We start from the raw sequence: 15405 nt of genomic DNA, 5'->3' as shown, positions 1-15405 counted from the left end.
CCCTATTATTCAGAGACGTCAGTCTTTGAAAACTGTTATGAGTGTGTTCTGAAAATGACATTATTCTGAAAATGATAAACTTTATGAAAAATAATCAAGTTTTGTGCATAAACCTTTGTAATATTTCCTGCAACTACGAAGGTGAATATGTCGTTATGTACCTGTGTGGAATCCACGATAGCGGAGGCGGCAACCTGTAGATCATTCCGGCTTTCCTCCTCCGTCTGCTCCGCTGTGCTGGTGTCGTTCGCGGGGGGTTCCGTGATTTCCACTTCAACATTAGAGGTTCCTGTGTTTCATAGATGTATAAAAAATACGTTGGAAATATGTCATATACGACTCCATCCGTCGATGCAGAGACCAAGAAGACACCCTTAAAGCAGATTTGCACTGTTATTTCTTAGTTATGACATCTGACTCCGTGTGTATGGCACAAAAATCCACAAAAACATTCCCGCAGGCTGGCATTGCATACATCTCTGTATCTCCATACACAATACAGAGTAACAATACATCTTCAGAGCTCAGTGTACCTGTCTGCTGGACTGACAGAATCGCAAATAACGTATGGGTGAGGCAGTCAAGTCTACCATCTCTGACTGCCTTGTTCTATCTGTAAAATGTGATTTCTTTGTTTTGTTTTCTTACCAGTCCTCTTCTTCCTCCCGCCGTCCTCTCTGACGACGTTCACCACGCGGATTTTGGATGCGGGGATGTTCAGGTACTTCGCCAAATTGTCGCGCAAATTCACCTCGAAGAAGTCGTCCACCGTGATGGCCGGCACACCGAAGGTCACATACAGGACAGGCGAGGTCTGGAAAATACAGCAATATTTTTGTTTATTTATTTATTTATTTATTTAAAAGATCGCCATTAGTGACAGTACATCATACATACTTCAGCAATCTTTCTGGAGCCGTTGTTATAACATGAACAGACAACTACATATATGTGTACTGTAAATAGTGAAGTCAATGTAATTTCGTCAACTCTAGCTCTTATTCCAATTTCGAGTTGTTGAGAAGTTTTAAATATTCGCTTATAAGCAAAGTGTTAAAAAATACCAGTGTTCAATGCTGTACATTTGTAAATACCATTCTAATTCAGACTCTATCATCTAGAGTCTGCGATCGTGGTATGTCGAATAAAGATTTCGAAGAATTTCAAAGAAAGTAGTTAACAACTATAACAAAACGTCACATTACTAAACCCTTTCTAAACCTTTTCTATTATTTCAATACAAATAGCAGTTCACACAGTTTTGTAGACAATTGTTTCTCATCAATCCTGCTTCCATGTGACTACTTGTAATTTTGGAACGAATCTTCATGGCAGTAATTGTAACTTCCACCCAGCAGTCCCTGCTCCCCATAGATCTTGACACGGATCCCATTGCTAGTGGAAGACGCGAGGCACTATACCTATGGGACAATCAACATCATTCCCTGAAAAGGCGATACGGCTCATATGTACTGTTTCTGATCAGGTCTCTGCTACCATGGTAAGGATGTTGTTTGCCCCTGCGCTACCCATGGTGCCCCGCGTATCCCAGCATGCAGTGGGATTCTTGAAAAATATTGATTCGTTCGTTTTCATTGTTAATTAAGTGATTACTGTTACCTTAATGTCTACTGGTTCGTTCCCCTTGATGGTAACGTACAGCCGCTGCCAGGGTCTATCGAAGAAGTTGGCCCCGCTGGCACCATCTATGGCCGGGTAATACTGTCCTTCTGATTCTGGCTCCTGTTGGATGATACAAACGTGAAACATGAAACAACTAAAAATCAAGTACATCATGTTCAAAAAGTATGTCCAACTTTTGAGAGTTTTGTCCAAGTACAACAGGTGGGTTTACCACTAAACTGTGCTAAAGTGGCAATGGTTATTTCGATAAATCTATTTCTGAACAGATGGCTTAACCATATCAAAAACCTTAATCTATACATGTACATGTACAATATAGCAAATACATCTTAAACCAATTGTTAATTAGATCTGCTTCGAGATACTTTTACACATCTTAAAAGGCAACTTATCCTCAATCTAGCATCTTTCGTACTGTAGGCATCCCTAGCCCCTCAGGTTTGCCGATTTGGCTCCTTCAGGTCTGCGTGATGAGCTGCATTAAAGTTCTAAAGGGCAACTATGCAGTCTTACTGGGGGATGCTTGCAGTGCCAAAGATGTCGATCAGAGTAGAGCATGAGTGCGTTCTCAATATCTTTGAGATAATGTGATAGTTTACCAGAAGGATCAGCTGCCCGGCGTCGTTATAGGCACCGTTCTCCGGCATGATGTATCTTCCACCGACGTAAATGTCCAGACGCTGCGGGTTCGCGTAGAAGATTCCCAGCCGCATGGACTGGTCAGGCTTGGCGTTCAGCAAGTGAAGACGCAGCTTCTGGGGACTGGTGCCTGTATGGTTTACAAAGATGATCATAAATACTATTTTTTGTACATCGTACTTGTGCTGCAAAATTGATACAACTGGAGAAATCTGACTTAAATGGTAGGCATACATGGTTCTTCAGTATTATGAGTATGGTGCCAGATTGAAGTAAAAAGATCAACAACCAAAAGTTGTACAACATCTTTTCAAGATTTCCTAAAAAAAGTGACATTGGTATCACAAGTATTGTGTTTTAAGATGATAATAAGTCCAGGTAGACTAGTGATGCGCCTTAGGGCACACCGCTAATGGATTTTCTTCAATAAAGTCAAAGTCAAAGTAAGATGTAAATTTTCTGCACCACATAGATATGAAAATAGAATTCAGCTCATACTGAAAAAGCGTCCTGGAGGGACGTATTCAGCAGGGAAAAGGTATGAACATTAGCCGATACGGTCATAAAGAACCCAATCGGACACGGGATTGTCCAGTACCTGTGAAGTATATCTCGTAGTGACGGCCGACACCAACGGCAGTCCAAAAGGTGGAGATCCTCTTCTGACACGTGTAGCCTGCACACCAGCCGTGGTCCTGAGGGCCGTTTACAAGGTCCACGTACTGTCCAGTGTGCAGAGCTACAGGAGACACACGGCGTAGCTCGGTGTCTGCGTCCATGCTTTCGATGATCAGCATCTCGTAGTCGATGCCGTGACACTCCCAGGCCTGCCAGTCGGACTTGTACGTGCAGCTGTCATCACGAACGATGCCTGTTTTAGTGAGGAAAAGTTGGTCAAAGCCGTACGTGAGAACGTTGAAAAGAGATAGCAAAGTACAATGGTTTCTTTAAGAACTAAACAATTAAGATATGAGACTCAATGTTGATGGCCAGGCAACTCCTGAGTCAGTGAGTATTACATAAATGATTCATTTCTATCATATTACAACGATCGTTAAAAGCCGCAAAAGTTCGCAGAACGGAAATGGGGGCCGGCACAGACTCTCTACCACCTTTGACCCTGTGCTCACGTCACAGTTCCAAAATGACGTGTATTTAGCAACCGGGTCCTCGGTCATCCTGAATCTAGCGAGTCCCAATTCTCGTGTTGGAGCAAAGTTAGATTCTTTGTAGATGCTCGATAGTAACATTTCCCCATGTTTACCTTTCTTTGGAGCAACCGCGTTGATATCGAGCCTGCGACCCTGCGTATCGGTCAGCATCATTTTCGGGATGCGGTAGTCTCCCAGCCCCCTCCTGCGGTCCCCGTCCCACTCCCACTCAGCCTGGGGGATCACCGTCCCTATCGAGCCCAGGAAGGACCCGTCCTCGTCATCGATCAGCGTCTCCTTCTTTGCGTCACACTCCATGTCCACACAGTCGGCTGGGTTGATTTTACTGAGAAAGTACAAGCGTCGAGTTATTCTCTTTTTATTATGGCTGATGTTCATACACACACACACACACACGCACACACACGCAGACACACACACATATACATACATACATACACACACACACACACTCACACACACACATACACGCACACACACATACATACACACATCAAACGTGACCTACTTTATCATCCTATGATATGTTACTTACTTTATAAGTGTAACTTACTGACAATGCAAATTGACAGTTTGGCGTAGAAACCTTTTCTTTATAGGTAGTTAGAGCTTGCTTCTAAATCTATCTATATAAATATCGTCCTATCTAACTTTCTCTCAATAATGCATACATCCGTACGTACGTATGATATTTTGTAAAAATATGGTTATTACCAAGGTCATTCCGGGGCGAGTGTCTCAATCACTTATTGTCTTTTTTTCGAATGAAACTTACCCAAGGGATGGGCGAAGAAAGAAGACCTTGTTCTTTTCAGCGACGTCATACAGAGTGATGCCGCTGAGCTTTGTGGGATGCAAGGCATCCTCTGTGCCAGGGTTCGTCATCAAAACTACGTCCTCGCCAGCACAGGAAGGGCCGAAGTTGGAAAATGCCACATCTGACGGACGTAAGATTATAACAAATGAATTTACACAGAACTGGGGGAGGGTGAAATAAAGAATATCTTATGATGGATGGAGACTTATTTCTTTTGAATATGTTTTTAATCCATTGAAACCAAACGGGGGAAGCAAGATGAAATAAGAACATGTTTCCTTTTATATTCCTACATTGTTTCTAAGGACATTCCGTAATAATTACAACGTTGGCTTCCAACATATGCAACATATTCATCATATTCCAACATTTTTTCAACAATACAACCTATGTAAAATGATACTCCAGAAAGTGACTTTCGTAAGTTATAAGCACTACTAAAGTTTATAGGTATAGACTCGTGTGAAAATCAGTCAATCCTCGTTAAAGTGGACCATCCAATCGTTTTCAAGGTTGATGAATAGAAAGTATATGAAAATGACTTTGCTGATGATGCTTACCTCTGACGTACATGGTGCCATACAGAGCGGAATATGACATTTCTCCGTTGAAGGGCTTGACACGAGCGTTGTTGGAACCGCTGGAAAACAACGCCAGACTGATCCCAACTTTCCCGCCTCCTGGTCTCGACCAGCTCCGAGACTAGACAAAAAGTTCAAAGGAAAATTATAATTTTGTTACCTATGAAGACAATCATAGACTTTTGTCATGGATAACAGTAACAGTACGCGCACACGGTGCAGTGTGGGTGCTCTTGGGACATAAATATGGCGGCCTATAAAATTCACGCAAACAATGTTTTTGGCGTCCATGGTACGAATTGTTTCTCAGCTTCCACCCTGGCCCTACATTCCCTGGTCCCCATATACCCTTGTCACGGGTCCCACTGCATGCCGGGAGACGTGGGACACTATGGGTAGCAGTTGGGACAATCAATATCAAGCGAGCGGGCAAGCAAGCAAGCAAGCAACCAAACAAACAACAAAACAACCAAGCAACCAAACAACCAAACAACCAAACAAAGTTGTTTTTACCTTGGTGCCTATGGCGTAGTTTGTGTCGCGCGGGGTGACGTCAGTACTGCAGTCGAAGAACTGAGTTGTGCCGACCAGGTGCGAGTTCCGGACGGTGATGGTTTTGGACACGGCTCTGTGACTGATGGAGCCCGGTCCATACAGCATGGGGAAGATACCGACCTGTCAGGATGATAATTTGACAAAACAAACACTTAGGTTTTTTACATCACAAAATTCACAAATTCACAAAATGTACCAGGCTAGTCCAACAAGCGTGTGCATGCGGTGCATTTACGTGTAGTAAGGTGACATGGGTAAGGAATAAAACATTACGGATGATGTGAGAAAGTATCGGTGCAAATTTGCTTTTTGCACAGTATCCCCATGATCCCCTCCCAGCCATCCTTATTTTTCATCCAAAAGACCTGTTGTAGTCTACAAGGTATTCATCCGATAATAGCAGCACAGTAGTTTTGCACCATTCAATAGCATATCTGTGTATAACTCGAAGTTGCGATTTACACAAAGCAGCTAATGAAATGTTAACGGACTGAATAATGAGAAAGTCAGAAGTAGAATGTATAACGGCATATAACACAGACATTGTCGCTGATGTAGGTCATCAGATGTGTCCACTATTCCCCATAACCATTCGTAGCTTCAATGGCTATCACAACAATGGCAGCATTCGTTATCAGTCAGAATGATCCTTGCGACTGAGATAATAAGCAAGCGGATCGAGTACACTGTACCTGGTTGTCTGCAGCTAGGAAGTTCTCGATGACAATTTCAGTTACACCCGTCTGGACGTAGATGCCGTAGTCATGGTTCTTCCAGACGGTAAAGTTGGCGATTCTGGTGCAGGGACTGAACCCGTCTCCGGGGAAAACTGTGACGCCTATCATACAGGAGTGCGCAACATTGTTGGACCTGATCAGGAAAGAAAAAAAAAGAATAAGAGTAGTCATGTTCTTAAGAAACTCATTGCGACCTGCACAGACCTGCACACTTGTACACTGTCTTCTTTTAATTCACGAATCCAGAACAAAGAAAAAGTTTGAATGACCTAAACAAAGATATAAAACCTCCATGACGAAACCCCTGAACTACCATGAAATGACTCACCGAATCTTCAGTGGGCTGGCAGTGAAGATAAACTATAAAACATTCCACTATGTCTCAACCCAACGTCTTACCAGGCCTCCGCTGTGCCCCCACTGCATGCTTCCCCATCGACATGGAAGCCGACTCTGTCGGAGCCTGCCACGACGTTCCCGTCCAGGACGACACTGCTCGCCTCGAACACCTCGATAGCGGCGGTCCAGTCGACGTTCTCCGCCTCGGACCTGTCCTGGTATCCGCCAGGCCAGATAATGAGGCTCACCAGGTTGCGACGGAGCTTGTTGTCGACACCCCACACGCGCATAGCTGTCAAAAGATTCGTTTACATGTCGGTTATTCGTTTACATATCGGAAAACGGGGGGGGGGGGTAAATCAGCGGTTCCTAATAAGTCACAACCCGCAATTGTCGGCCAGAGTGAACAGCAGACACAACGACAGAAGTAAGGCGTCGAATATGATTACTTATGAAATCTACCTTTAGCTTTACAATGCCTATTGCAAGCATATTGACGGTATTCTTGGTACAGTCGTGCATGTGTCCTACAAAATTCAATTGTCTTCTTACCGGAAAGGCTGGCTTATATACTTTTGGGTTGTTGATTCTGTCACAACTTACTTGAAAGTCCTATACGATATCAAAATCGTACGACGACCTACGATGAACGAGAGCGCGCCGTTACTCACCTTGCCCAACAGTATGGTGGATGACGTTGTCCTCTATGTTCAGATTCTGGGTCCCAAACACACCAATGGCGGGCGAGAAGCCGCTGTGGAACGTGTTCTTCCTGATGTAAGACTCTGTGTAGTCATCCAAGATTTCTCCCACGTCGAGGAACGCCAGGGAGTAACGAGGATCGTAGAAGTCCGTCCAACCCTCCTGGCCAGTGTGGTAGAACTCAACGTTCTCGAATCGACCGTATCCTGGTATATGAAAAATAGCACTTGATTAAATAAAGAGTCTCTATACATGAGTTTGGCTATACACGGCGTGAGTAACATCTGTCTACAGTTGCAAAATGCTAAAACAATACTACGGACATCACTAGACTACCAATAGTTAAAATATAATTAATAGTCAAGACGTTTCCGGAAACGAAAGTATGGTCCGATACACGTATATCAACAGCGTACCTATTCTTAGGTATTCTAAGCTAACCTAAGCAGCGTATCGTTGGGTCCCTTACGTACCTAGGTATTGGTCGCCATCTTGAAAGAATGTGCCGACGATGACTCTTGCTCCAAAGGACTCGCCAAACAGTTCGTCGTAGTCCTCGCCGATGATTTTGACATTCCTGCTGAGGAGAGCAACCTCAGCCGCCATGGTGATTGTCTGGCCATCATCCAATGTCAAAGTTTCACCTGAGTACAAAATAGTATACACACGGTTTTCATGGAGTAGAGTAGAGTAGTATACTTCAAACTCATCACCGGATGGTGTACAAGAATTTCAGGTATAAACACAACCATATTTCGTATTCAATGTTCAAGTGTATCAATTAGATCAAGGACCTTCCGTTGACTGAGTGTGCAGATACGAATGGAACGTCTCTGGAGCATTTACTAGTCCGAAAGGTAATCCTGATAAAATTTTGTGTAAATGGAAAAAAAAGCCACAATTTACCGAGATGTTTGTAAGCAAGGGTCCCGTTCAATGTGATCGTTTTCGTGTCCTGTGACAGATCGGTAATCCTGAACGTTTCGGTCTGCCAAATATCGAAGGTGGTCGTTGTTATGGCGATGTCGTCACCCACCACCCAGTCCACTGCCTTCACTAGTGTGATGGTGCTGTCGCCGACGTTACCGGTCTGAGCCAGTCGAGTGAAGGTCACCACACGGTTTTTACCATGGATGTCACAGCCACCAAAACAACCTGTATGGAGACAACAACACTGAAGGTCACTTCACTGCGAGGAGTTTGCACGCATTGGCTGATTTTTAGCAACAACTCGACTGTTCATTCTCTTGACGACGCAAGTTGCCGCTTTTTGCATAGAATTCGATCCCCAACTTAACACAGTTAATAGTTTGGGCTATATGCTACTTACTGTGCGGACGCCACGTGGCTGATAGAACAACAGATGATAGCGCATGAATATACCGAAGGATTGTGTATTATAAATGTTCTATTTCCCAGATTTTATTGGTTACTCTATCAAGAAAGAAAAAAAGCTGTACAAACCGAGTGCCTTGGATCCCATATTCGGTCCATTCGGTAGGGGTATGTCTGGGGTGAAATGATTCCCCTTCAGTATGATCTGGAGCATTCCTTGAAACGGGTTGTCTTCCCAACCGATGATCAAACGGCCACCCTAGAAAGGATTATACATGTGTTCATTGGACATACAATTTACTTTAACAATGAGAAAATGCTAATGGAAACAAAGAATACGCTTTGTAGTACTCGATGTAGTATGAAAATTGATAAAATAAATGAAACAAACCTGCACTAGAATCTGAGTGGCCTTCAGTGTGTAGCTTTTGTCGGGTCCGTCGTCGAACTCCAGAGCACCGTAGATGAAAAGTTTGTTGAATGACGGCAGTTCAACATCTACCACTATCCATTTATCTGGAATAATCATCACGTTACAAGTCCTATATTAGTAATGACCGATACTCAGGTAAGATACATAACAAATGTTCAACCACATTAATACTACTGTATACAACAGTCTGTCGGTCAATGATAAGGACATTGCAAAATTGCATCTAGTTTCCATATTTTCATTTCTCAAAGATCACCAACCCAGTAGGTACATTTATGTCTGATTTACCATTATACTATATCATAATACTTCGTATGCTTTTGCCATAGTGATTGATATTCTAGCATGAAAAAAAATCCCTGACAATTTACAGAAACTCACCTGGAAGAATCTTCACATTAGAGCCATCAGTAGGTGGTCCGTACACCGCCTGTCGTTTCTTCCTACTACTACCGAAGTTACCGCCCCATCCGTCCTCCATGTCCTCCCAGGTTGCCGCGTCCGACCACCGCTGGAAGGTTGCGGGACGTTCCCTGGCAATGTGGATGTCCACGGGTGCGGAATTGTTTGACGGCGGAGGAGGAGGCGGAGGGATACAGTCCTTGAAGAAGCACCGATAGACTCGGAGGTTCACGGCTCGGTTGGTGTATGACGTTGGCACGGCGCGCTTCTTCCGCGATGACGTCTTTCCAGAAACTGTCGATAGAAATCAGTAGCATCATGATCTCAGATATAGATCGATGACTTAAGTATGGATATCGTATTATATAAATCTTAAACACACGAAGTAAGCATGCGGGAAGAGCATGGGATAACTAGTTTCCTAAACCAGGCTACATTACATTAAACTCTACTGTATTCTATTACACCACACCAAACCACGCTATAGTACATTGCAGTACAATAACAGCATGCCATTTCCGTATGTGGCAAGAACAACTTTTTCTCTAAAAGAAAATAAACGGGACGGGGAACTTACTGAGATAGTAGAAGAACTTATTGTTGACGTCAAAATACCAGTCTCCATACTGGTTGTCTTCGTACGTGACCGGGCTTAGGGACCCCTCAGTCTGTTGCCCGGGTACGATGGCAAACTTGTCGGGCTTTTGTGTGAAGTTGTGGTACACGATCACATATTGGTCGGTCTGTTGTGACAACAATTCAAGCGTTAAAAAGACTCAACCATAATTTCCCGTGAAACGCATAGTTATTCCACCGTAGCATTCCATAGATTATACCGTTTAAAGAAAAAAAGATTACTCCCGTACATTTATCTAATGTATAGGTGGGAATAGCAATATGTGTGATAAGTACATGTCTTGCTCAAGTATACATAATCTTACAAACGTAAAAGTATTATTGTTAATTGTCGTTGTATAGAGTTACATCATCTAGTCCGTATGTGTGTGTGTGTGTGTGTGTGTGTGTGTGTGTGTGTGTCCGGCATCTTGTTTCAGTTCAGTTCGCATTAAACTGCCAACTGTATTGCGCTTAACAGCTGCTGGCATTCCTCGTACTGTACTCTTTAATGGGACTCACAGGCAGCTGGTAGAAGATCCCAGTGTACGATATGTTGGTCACATGGTCGACGTTCTCGTAGACCATGTTGTGGGCCTTTCCAGTCTGTAGCAGCGCCATCCACCCTTCCTTATGAGTCATGCGTTTCCTCCTGTTCATGGTAAAAAGTACAGCAGCTTTTTAGATTTCAATGGATGATGCGTTAAATAAAGGTAGTATAGCGTACGTTGAGTTATGAGAAAAGCGGTGGTGCGTTATGAAGTTATGGTAGTTTACTGTAAAATATACATATCTTATGTTGAAAAAGATGCTATAATTGGTTTTCACTTTTCCGACTCCATTGTGCAATAACATATCATATCATGTCCTACCATATCATATCATATCAAGATACGTAGCACCTACAGTCAGCATTTGAAGTTACAGTTGTACAAAAGTGACGGAAGCCATGTTTAAAACGATGATGAAGACTGAAATCGTCAATGCATGTTTCTCAGTTGCAGTATTGCCTATGGCATGTATCAATGTAACATAACTGTACAGAAGAAAACATATAACGCACCTGTAAGGAACAGCAGTGGTTCCATACGGGGATGAAAACAGAACGGTTTTGTACTTCAAGGAATGCGGAGAGGCCTTGTTCCAGGAGAAGCGGATGAAGTTGATGGATGGGTCGCACTTCATTCCGGGATGCCCTGCACTGAAGGCACTGTCCTGGACACACTCCGGTGGAAGTGCGGGGTTGAACGGTGTCACCTAATGAATACAAGGATAACATAACAGAGTTAGGCCTTTCAAAATGTAAAAAAAGACGAAAAAAGACTAAGACTTGCTAAGACTCTGTTGTCAGTTGAATAAAAACTCAAGGCAGTTGGTCTCCGTGCGCGTGTACGGAAGGTTTGTTTTCCGTGTGTCTGTTAATAGTATGTTCTTGTATGTCTGCAGTTGTGTGAATAACCTAAGGACAGAAAGTGAGTGGGGGAGATGGTGTCACCGCAATGGTCAGATTTGAGGGAGTGACAGGTATTATCAGACATGACAGGTCATATGGTCAATGGAGGAGGGTACCAATTCACGGGGAGGTATGATATTATTTTTCGTCTGTTTGTCTGTCCTTTTGCAGATATATACGATATACATGGCTCCTACCAACATCAATACAGACCAATGGAGGCCAACTGTTTACCATTATCAAAATACAATCACTAGTAGTGTGCACCCATACCTTGCCGTCAGCAGTACCCATCAGTGACCCGTCCATGTCATACACCACCGCCTCGTGCTCCCACCTGAAGCGGACTTTGTTGGGAGAGTTGTGGAACAGCAGGCGCTCCGTGCGGTAGTGCCAACCTCCGTTGTTGGATCCACTGGTACCTGGTGAGGATAAGACGATTGATAGTTATTTCCTCGCCTATTCCGTCTCCACACACACACACACACACACACACACACACACACACACACACACACACACACACAAATTTTTATCTTCAAATTATGTATTACTGGGAAACCTTAACCCCGGAAACTCTGAATGATTGGAACTAATACGTATTTTGGCATCAAACCATTGATTGCAACTACTTACCAGCTATTGAGGCCCATGCCAGACACGCACAGCCGCTGCGATCAAAGTTGATGAAGTCGGTTCCGCTGACAGTCTGCCTGTTGCTGAGCGGCAGGACAAGCCCGGCTGACGTGCACTGTGTGTTCCCCGTTTCAGCCAGCGCGTCCACGTGACCTATCATGAAACCGTCCTTTATCAGAGCCCCGCGCTCCTCTCCCCACTCCGTCCCGCCGACCATCTTCATCTCGATCCCGGCCTTCTCGTTGTTGGCCATGACGAAGTCGATGAACTGGATGGCGCCGCAGTTGACCCACTCCGCACCCTTCTCGTTGTTCCAGGACGTTAGACTGTAGAACTTAGCGGGCACCGGTCGTCCGCTGCAGGCTCCGTTTTCCGTCGGGAAGTAGTTCTGGAAGATCCATATTCCAAACCAGCCCTGGGAATGGACGGTGTTGTTGTAGAATTCTCCGACAGGGACCTTGTCAGGGCAGATGCTGTTGGTGAAGGACGGGCCGCCAGGGTGGCCGTGCATGCGGTACCAGAAGCCGAAGTGCGTGCCGCCTGCTGCGTGGTTGTGACGGATGATGTTGTCCGGGTTGGTTACCCAGTATGCAGCAGGGGTGATGTCGTCATTCAGCAAGCTCGTACTGCAAGATCGAAGGCAAGTTTGTTAGATCCAATTCTACCGTGACTTAGCATGTAACGAACGAATGCAGCGTCATTTACAAATGAATATCAGATTAGCCTGAAAAAGAGTAGAAGAAGTCATACACATCAGGACCCCATAGCTCTCCTTGAATAGAGACGGGGGACGACATAGACTACTGCTCACCAGGTCACGTGCTCTATCAGCATTAAGTGACGTCATAACAGCGGTATATAGCTCAATCATTAAAGAATGAGGTTCAGACAAAAAGTTGAGTAAGTCTCGTTTGCCAATTAGTTAAATTCGTTACAGAAATGTCAAAATATCACAAATATACTGGCGAGCTTATATTTTCCCCGAGGACGTTCTAACCTTGATTTGACGAAGACACCCAAGTTGTACTGGAATACGTTTCTCGTCTCAATGCCATCCTCCAGGAACATGGCGCCTCCCATGATGTTGAAGAAGACGTTGTGCTCGATGAGAAGTTCGTGAACGTTGTGGACATTGACGGCCCGGTTGAAGCTCTTGTGTATGGAGCATCCACGGACGTACGAGCCGTTCATGTTGCCGTTGATGTGGAAGTGAATGGCATATCTGTGAAAGAATGTGTTACAGGTTGACCAGATATGCTTCATAGAGCGCCATGTTGGCACCATATTACTGACTGCCATGTTGGTGTCCCTCTTTACATTTCAATTCCAGCTAACAGAACATTTTTGGCTTTCTCGTCTACAAATGAAGAACGCTTTTTTATACAGTATTCCTACGAGATTATCTTTGAGCTGTAGACATTCAGTAGAGAGCACGAAGATCTTTCTTTCAATGTTCGACAAAGCTTCATCAACGCTGATTCGCTGAAATATATATAAAGACACCAGCATGGCCATGGCGTTAGAGTGAAACGTTCGGGTTAGTTTTATCCAGCTGTGTAAAGTAGATATTTCACCAGTCATAACCAAAAGAATTGATACTGAAAGTGGTCCCTACCTGCCATGGCGGTAGGCCTGCCCAGCGTGAGTGACCTCTATGTACGACAGTCTGCCCAGTACCAGATCCTGGTCCATAGCGCGTCCGTGCAGCATGATCTGTGAACCGAACTCGTCTGTCCCTACCTCCTCACCGAACCGGCCCTGGAAACAGGTCTGGGTGGCAAACTCCCCTGTGAACACATTGTATCAGACGGTTTTAACGAAAAGCAAACAAACATGTATTGAGACCAAAGCAAAGACCACCAATTGCAAGGTGCATTCCATGAAGATCAGTATAATGGACAATGGACATGAGGCAGACAGTGCGATTACGAAAAGTACGTTGTCAGATGTTGTTACGTAACTAGAATTCAATTTTGGCTTGTAATGGCTATAAGACATGCGCAGCTATTTTTAATACGTTTTTTACCTGTATCAAAACCTGCGGGACAGTTCTCGATGACGTCGTTCCACTCCCGGTGGTTTGATCCGCGGACGACGACGTTATGGGTCAGCAGCCCGACCTCGCCACGGGTCTCCAGGGTCACACCAGCCTCAGAATACGTCGTGACTGCCGAAATGTGCCGGTACTGCAGCGCCTCAGTAATCGTCAGTGTTCTTCCGTCACTCGACACCGAAGCAATTGTTCTAACCTATTACAATGTGATATAAAACATCGTTTATGAAAAAAAAAACTGAGGCGGAAAATCCTTATTAGTATATTACTTCGGATACAATAGCCGAATGGTCAGAGTCTTGGCCTTGCACACGGCAGATCGTGAGTTCGATCCTCGGCCGGGTCATACCAAAGACCACTCAGTATTTGGGAAAGAGTATGGTAGTTAAACACACATATCACTACCAGCGGGCTAGCCCCCTACTGTAGAGATTTTCACAAAGTTGTATGGCCCAAGGGCTGCGAATTGGAGATGGACTCCGCCATAGGCTCCACAAAATTGCGCGGGAGGGCGTTAACTAAAACAAATACTTTGTGAAGCTTATCTATGAATGGAAAGTTTTCATGCTGATAATATAGTGTTATCTTACCTCGTTTTGCCTCTGTGTGTGCCGGTGACCAGTAGTGGCGAAGACTATCTGGTTGCCCGCTTCCCAGTTGACGGACTGAGTCAGCGTCACGGTGGTGTCACCTGGAGACACGCTATCCGCCAGGAATGTCCAGGTGACGGGCGTGGGCTTACCTGGGAACATACCAATGCAGGGTCAGTGGTAGTACTTTTTAAAAACTTGCAGTTTCAGATGCTAAAGATGTGCAGTCTTAGCATACAGTTTACGAAAAAGGACCCTTTCAACTTGTTTAGCCCGTTCATAACCTTACCATGTAGGTCCAGTGTGCCTTCCCGCACAGCCAGTGTCTTAGCTCCGTACAGCGGCAGTTCGGGGGACCTGACGTGACCGTGCATGGTGATGATACCCTTATGTTGGAACGGCTCCTCCTCTGTACCAACCTGGAGAAAACAAGATGCTTAATGAATCCTTTCCATTGCACTAATACGTTATAATCATCATATTAAGCTTTACCAGCGTTGTACTCCGTGTGATAAACATGTACATCACAAGATGACATTTGATTTCAGTTCAGTTGCATCTCATGCAAGGTACAGAGGTAAAGCATATCAAGCAACCACCCTGGCGTACCGGCCTGCTATCTTTCCTTTTCTCTGCGTTAGCACTGGCCATCCGTAAACCAATCAGATACTCTCCTGTTGTTGGAGGACAGTTACCAGCCAA

At 44.5% G+C, this 15405-nt stretch overlaps 1 protein-coding gene across 1 annotated transcript in view; it reads right to left on the bottom strand.

The window, feature by feature from the left end:
• The window catches only part of LOC136431346 (fibrocystin-L-like), a 29925-nt gene that overhangs the window by 7442 nt on the left and 7078 nt on the right, over positions 1 to 15405 (bottom strand). The window contains exons 13-39 of the mRNA XM_066422675.1: positions 14993 to 15122; positions 14704 to 14855; positions 14087 to 14309; positions 13676 to 13847; positions 13058 to 13282; positions 12061 to 12686; positions 11698 to 11846; positions 11035 to 11228; positions 10494 to 10623; positions 9934 to 10099; positions 9336 to 9650; positions 8913 to 9037; positions 8651 to 8780; positions 8093 to 8341; positions 7660 to 7830; positions 7156 to 7392; positions 6545 to 6776; positions 6101 to 6278; positions 5367 to 5528; positions 4833 to 4974; positions 4231 to 4393; positions 3548 to 3780; positions 2882 to 3154; positions 2244 to 2413; positions 1621 to 1743; positions 649 to 814; positions 162 to 289 (exon numbers count right to left, since the gene is read on the bottom strand). Coding sequence (XP_066278772.1) covers positions 162 to 289; positions 649 to 814; positions 1621 to 1743; positions 2244 to 2413; positions 2882 to 3154; positions 3548 to 3780; positions 4231 to 4393; positions 4833 to 4974; positions 5367 to 5528; positions 6101 to 6278; positions 6545 to 6776; positions 7156 to 7392; positions 7660 to 7830; positions 8093 to 8341; positions 8651 to 8780; positions 8913 to 9037; positions 9336 to 9650; positions 9934 to 10099; positions 10494 to 10623; positions 11035 to 11228; positions 11698 to 11846; positions 12061 to 12686; positions 13058 to 13282; positions 13676 to 13847; positions 14087 to 14309; positions 14704 to 14855; positions 14993 to 15122 — 5364 coding nt within the window. The remainder of the gene's footprint in view (positions 1 to 161; positions 290 to 648; positions 815 to 1620; positions 1744 to 2243; positions 2414 to 2881; positions 3155 to 3547; positions 3781 to 4230; positions 4394 to 4832; positions 4975 to 5366; positions 5529 to 6100; positions 6279 to 6544; positions 6777 to 7155; positions 7393 to 7659; positions 7831 to 8092; positions 8342 to 8650; positions 8781 to 8912; positions 9038 to 9335; positions 9651 to 9933; positions 10100 to 10493; positions 10624 to 11034; positions 11229 to 11697; positions 11847 to 12060; positions 12687 to 13057; positions 13283 to 13675; positions 13848 to 14086; positions 14310 to 14703; positions 14856 to 14992; positions 15123 to 15405) is intronic.

This window comes from Branchiostoma lanceolatum, chromosome 1 (assembly GCF_035083965.1).
Source record: "Branchiostoma lanceolatum isolate klBraLanc5 chromosome 1, klBraLanc5.hap2, whole genome shotgun sequence".
NCBI classification, from domain to species: Eukaryota; Metazoa; Chordata; class Leptocardii; order Amphioxiformes; family Branchiostomatidae; genus Branchiostoma; species Branchiostoma lanceolatum.
The sequence above is the reverse complement of the archived record's forward strand: the minus strand, read 5'-3'. Positions and strand labels throughout refer to the sequence as shown.